Source organism: Pituophis catenifer, unplaced genomic scaffold (genome assembly GCF_029215685.1).
Source record: "Pituophis catenifer annectens isolate HBS135680 unplaced genomic scaffold, rPitCat1.0.hap2 SCAF_8, whole genome shotgun sequence".
Taxonomy (NCBI): domain Eukaryota; kingdom Metazoa; phylum Chordata; class Lepidosauria; order Squamata; family Colubridae; genus Pituophis; species Pituophis catenifer.
Window position 1 is genome coordinate 75936081 of NW_027256888.1, and position 6000 is coordinate 75942080.

Here is a 6000-nt window from a genome sequence, read left to right on the forward strand (position 1 = left end):
ACAGTTGTTAAATTAGTAACATTGTTGTTAAGTGAACCTGAATTCCCCATTGACTTTCCTTGCCAGGAGGTCACAAAAGATGACCACAAAACTCCAGGACAGCGCAACCGTCATAAATACGAGTCAGTATTCAGGGTGATTTTTAGTGACAGTGTCTGCATTCATATGACACACTAAGCCAAACACATCTTCGTTACCTTTTACAGCCACATCTGGTTTAAATTCTTCTTTTCTCAGCACACAAAATCACAAGGGCCCACTGTGACCCTCAGCTATGCAAAAAATGTAATATAAACAATGTGGCTGCCTGTTGCCAGAAACTTGCACACTCTGACCTAGAGAATATTTCTGCTCTTTTTATAAACTCTCCCAACCACCTACTGGGGTCTAGTTTCCTTTTTATGCAGCCTTGCCAGTGGGATTTTTCAAAACAGATTATTCCAAGCTGTAAATCTGCCCCAGTATACAAATTCTAGTGACAGCAATTGTTATTATTATTAAAAAAAAGAGTTGTGGAAATGTGAATTTAAGTTTAATGGCTACACAGGTAGTCCTCAACTTATGGCCACAATTGAGGCCAAAATTTAGGGCTGCTAAGTGAGACATTTGTTAAGCAAACGTTGCCCCATTTTACGACTTTTCTTGCCACCGTTGTTAAGTGAATCACTGCAAGTTGTTCAGTTGGTAACATGGTTGTTAAGTGAATCTGGTTGGTTTCTCTGGTTTGCTTGCCAGAAGGTCGCAAAAGGGGATCACGTGACCCTGGGACCCTGCAACCGTCATAAATATGAGTCAGTTGCCAAGTGTCTGAATTTTGACCATGGGGATGCCGCAATGGTCGCAAGTGTGAAAAATGGTTGTAAGTCACTTTTTCCAGTGCCGTTGCAACTTCAAATAGTCGTTAGACCAGGGGTTAGCAACCTGTGGCCCCGGAGCTGCATGCGGCTCTTTGGGCCCTCTGCTGTGGCTCCCTGTCAGGTGATCCCACCACTGGCTGGCCCTGCCCCTCACCCTCCCCTCCCAGTCATTCCTCGCCTGGCCTGAGAAGGTAAGGGTGACAGTGGGGGATGGAGAAGCAGCCAGGGCAGAGACAGAGAGAAACAGAGAGAGGGAGAGAGAGAGAGACATAGAGAGGGGGAGAGGGAGAGAGGGAGGGGAGAGAGACAGAGAGAGGGGGGGAGAGAGAGAGAGAGGGTGAGAGACATAGAGAGATACAGAGAGAGGGGGAGGGGGAGAGACATAGAGAGAAACAGAGAGAGGGAGAGAGAGAGACATAGAGAGGGGGAGAGGGAGAGAGGGAGGGGAGAGAGACAGAGAGACAGAGAGAGGGGGAGAGAGAGAGACAGAGAGACAGAGAGATACAGAGAGAGGGGGAGAGAGAGAGACAGAGAGAGATACAGAGAGAGGGAGGGTGAGAGACAGAGAGATACAGAGAGAGGGGGAGAGAGAGAGACATAGAGGGGGAGAGAGAGAGACAGAGAGAGATACAGAGAGAGAGGGAGAGAGGGGGGAGAGAGGGAGGGAGGGGGGAGAGAGAGATGTCAAAAGGATTGTGTGGTTCCCCCTAATGACCGGCTGGGTAGGCATGGCTAGGGGGTCATGTGACTGGTGGAAGTGAGTGACATCGAGTTGGCCACGCCCACCCAGGTTTTGTGACTCCCGGTGTTTTCTTTTATGTGGAAAACGGGTCCAAATGGCTCTTTGAGTATTTAAGGCTGCAGACCCCTACACCCGACTAACTGTTGTTAAGTCAAGGACTATCTGTATTCCCTCCCCCCTCCCCCGCCTCTTCCTATAAAAGATGGACAAAACTCAAGAGATCTTTTTATGGTACAAACTTTGGAGTTTGCGAACTGATTTAGGCTGAACAATCCCCCTTTTCCTACTGTCAAATCCACAATGTTGGCTGAAAGGAAAATAGATCATGCGTGAGCCTATATTACAGCTAAACACTGCATTATAAATGGCCAAAGAAACCAGATAAGGCCAGACTTCGTCTTAAACAGAGATCTATTTTTCCACAATCTGAAAGGAGCCACAGTAAAGTCATTTGCTCATGTATAACATCTGTTCTACAGGCATGCACATTTTTTAAAAAAAAGTAAGCAGGAAAAGTCAATCAAATCTTTTTTTTTCCTCCCTCCTTCCTCCCGAGGATGTAGTAAGATTACCTTCATATGTTTAGAATTTACTTTCACCGACATCTCTATATGCATTATAGACATAACAAGACGTTCATTTTTCTCTCTTTTTTAGTAAGAATCCTCATATTAGGCTCACTGGTAGGTCACAAGAGATCAAGCCCACATTTTTCTCAAGAGTTACTAATTTATAATCAGTATTATTAAATAATAGTATCAAATAATAATTAGTAATTTACTGATAGTAAATTGTTACCGATTTATTATTAGTAAATTTCAAAAGGCGTTTAAAAAAAGGAGAGAGGAAGAGGGAAAGGAGTGAAGCTGTCTTTGGAAACACACAAACACCCTCTAATTTTTTTAAAAAATTATTTATTTGTATCCCACTTTTATTATGTTTACAAATAACCCAAAACAGTGAGCATAACCAACACATTTTCTTCTTCCTATTTTCCCCTCAGCAACAACCCTGTGAGGTGGGTTAGGCTGAGAGAGGGACTGGTTCAAATTCACCCAACTGGCTTTCACGTCTAAGGCGGGACTAGAACTCTCAGTATCCTGTTGATTGGCCGAAAGTCATTCAGCTGGCTTTCACGCCTAAGGCGGGACTAGAACTTTCAGTATCCTGTTGATTGGCCCAAAGTCACCCAACTCACTTTCATAGCTAAGGTGGGACTTGAACTCAGGATTTCCTGCTTTTTAGCCTGGTGCCTTATCCACTAGACCAAAATGGCTCACTTTCAATCTCTGTTTAACAATTTCACCAATAACACTAATTAACATCTATAATGCCACCTTGTTCTTTGGCGCGTCAATAGCCTTCACAAAACTACAGAAACTAGATATGGTTTTGCAATAACGAATTAACATGAACATGCATTAACATTTCGATTTTTTTGTGTGCACACACATATCCACCACAACTGTGGAATCCACCAGATGAACCTTTTCACTACCTAGGAAATTTTCTGAAAAATATAGAAATCAGCTAAATGAACTGAGTCATTAACTTCATATTCTGGTCTTCATTTTCCTGAGTGCCACACACAGAGAAGAACACACAACTGAAATGCAACTCCAACTGGGGGGTGTTTTACAGTTCCTTCTCTAGGGCTGATTTTACAGTCCCCTCCTCCCAAAATACAGATCTGCTCTAGTCACAGAGCACACCAGAACTCTTTGGCTAAATGTTGCATGAAATTTGGGAGGGGCGGTGATAGAAAGAGATTAAATTAATCTTGTGGGTCTATAATACTGACTTACATCACTGCTTTTAGCACAGAGGGCGTCTGAAACCCTTCTAAGAATTCAGTCTTGAAAGGCAGACCTCCAACGCTACGGTGTTACATTTTGCCTTTATTCAAAAATACGATAAGAGGCCATCAAAATCACAATATATTCATTTCTGTATACATTCTCCCAACAACTTTCTGGAGTTGTTTGGAAGAAAGGTTTTTACCATTTCCCTATAAAGTAATGCTTCGAAACCCGCAGATGGACCGTCTGTTTCTCATCTGTTCTTGCACCAGATTTTGCCCTTGTAGTATCAACTGTGCTGAATCCCCAGAGAGTTTTCCACTTCCTTGTATAAATACCAAGGAGATGAAATCAGTCCAGAAATATAAGGGTTGAGAGAAAGCCTATATGTTTGGCGACTAGGTCAGAATCCGCGAAAAGAAATCCATCTGCCCTGTTCAATTAGGATTATGAATTTATCAGAGCGGCCCACATTTTTTAGACTTACAAAAACTTTCATCCGTATTGTTCCTGTAGAACAGATGGGAGACATAAAGGATGGGAGAGACTGAACTGCCCCAAAAAAAAAAAAACGGCAGGATAGCGGGAGGAGAGAATTAGGCTAGGAATTTCTGGCTTGACAGCTCACTTAATTCATCTTTGGGAATTTAGAACTGTGCTTGCACTTAATTTCCCCCCAAAAGAAGAGCTATGAGAAAAAAGAAGGGAATAGGGAGAAGGGGTGTGTGGGTGGGAAGGAAAAGGAGGAGGTTGGCGGGAAAAGATTGCAGATGAAGGCTGCACTGGGAAAAGTCGTCGGGATATGAGACGGGTGACAAATAAATTTCCTAAATAAATATATTTTGAAAGGTTCTCCTCCCACGGACCTTTAGGGCAGCAAGTGGGGGGGGGAGGAGAGAAAGGAAGATGGCAGAAGCTTTTCCGGGTTCAACAGCGCTGGAGCCCAAGTTGGCAGCTGCAAAGATGCATTCACACGGGCGGAAAGAAGCTTGTTCATTCACAGTCCTATCAGAGGGATGCCCAGCCCATTGCAAAAAGCCCAAAGATGCATTCACACGTGTAGAAAAAAACTCTGTTAATTCACAGTTGTATGGGAGTGATGCCCAGCCTATTGCAAAAACCCCAAGATGCATTCACACGTGTAGAAAAAAAACTCTTATTAAATCCCAATTGTATCAGAGGGATGCCCAGCACGTTGCAAAAAGCCCAAAGATGCATTCACACGTGTAGAAAAAAACTCTTAATTAAATCCCAATTGTATCAGAGGGATGCCCAGCCCATTGCAAAAGCCCCAAAGATGCATTCACACGTGTATAAAAAAAAAAGCTCTATTAATTCACAGTTGTATGGGAGGGATGCCCAGCCCATTGCAAAAGCCTATTGCAAGGATTGTTGTGTATGTGGGTGTTTGTATTATCATTAGGATTGCCATTGTAACCCAAACACGTATCTAAAACCCCGAGAAATACGCTGCTTTCACCCCCCCACACCCCCCATCCTCGTTCCCCGCCACTGCATAACCCCCCACCCCCCCAAATAACCCCCAACCCTGGAATACCTTCCAAAAAGCAAAGCGTTTGCCTTTTTTTTTAAAAAAAAAAAACCCGCTAGGCTTTTAAATATAAATAAAATAAAAATTGCTTAGCCCATTGTAAGCCGCCCTGAGTCTCCGGAGAAGGGCGGCATATAAATCAAATAATAAAAATAAAAATATTTTTATATGGTCCATTATACGGTCCATTCTCCCACCCTCCCACCCCAGAGAGCTCAAACCCACGTGTCCCGTAACGTCTGAAGAGGCCCACGGCTCCTCCTCCCCCACCACAGCCCAATGCCCCGCCGCTCTCCCCCCCTTCATGCGGGCTTTCCCGGGGCACTGAACGGCGGGAAGGAAGGAAGGGAAAAAAAAAAAAAAACCTCCTTCGGCTCCTCAGGTCCAGGGTTCCTCCGAAGCCCCCCACCACCACCTGTCCCCCCCACCACCACCCCACGGGAGGACGCTCGAGCTCTCTCCGCCTTCCCGGGCGAAGCTTTTTCGCGCCCTCCCGCCGTCGGCACCAGCGGCCGCTTGGCAGGCAGACGGCATTCAGTGGACACGTGTTTTTTTCGGCCCCGGCCGGCTCAAGCTTCCAGCGCTGGGCGGGGGGGGGGGGGTCGCTTTTTTTTCACCACACACTTCCCCCCCCCACCAACCCTCCCCGTTGGACTCACCGCGGGTCTGCCCACCGCCACGGCCATGCTTCGCGCTGGGGTCTGTTTGCGGGCGCAAAGGAGGCTCCGTCCGGCGTCTCTCTCTCTCTCTCTCTCTCTCCTCTCACGCTGCCTCGCCTTCCGCCGCCCTTCGCCTCCGCCCGGCACGGCCACTCCTTCTGGCTCTTCTCTCTCTCTCCCCACTCCTCCTCCTCCTCCCCTTCCTCGGCTTTCGCTTGCGCTCGCTCGCGACTATAAGCGGGAACATGGCCACCCGGCTTGGAAGCGACCATTCGCTGTCTGGGGGGGGGGAGGGAGGGAGGAAGGGGGGGAGGAGGAGGAGAAGAAGAGGCGGGGGGTCGCGCTAGGCCGAAGGACGCCCCCCTCTTTTTTGCCCCCCCCCCTCCGTTGC

At 46.6% G+C, this 6000-nt stretch overlaps 1 protein-coding gene across 2 annotated transcripts in view; it reads right to left on the reverse strand.

The window, feature by feature from the left end:
- SEPTIN11 (septin 11) overlaps window positions 1-5743 on the reverse strand; it is a 129913-nt gene extending 124170 nt beyond the window's left edge. For both annotated transcript variants that reach the window (XM_070948712.1, XM_070948711.1), the window contains exon 1: window positions 5610-5743. In XM_070948712.1, coding sequence (XP_070804813.1) covers window positions 5610-5636 — 27 coding nt within the window. In that variant the 5' untranslated portion in view covers window positions 5637-5743. The remainder of the gene's footprint in view (window positions 1-5609) is intronic.
- Between the last annotated feature and the right edge of the window lie 257 nt (window positions 5744-6000).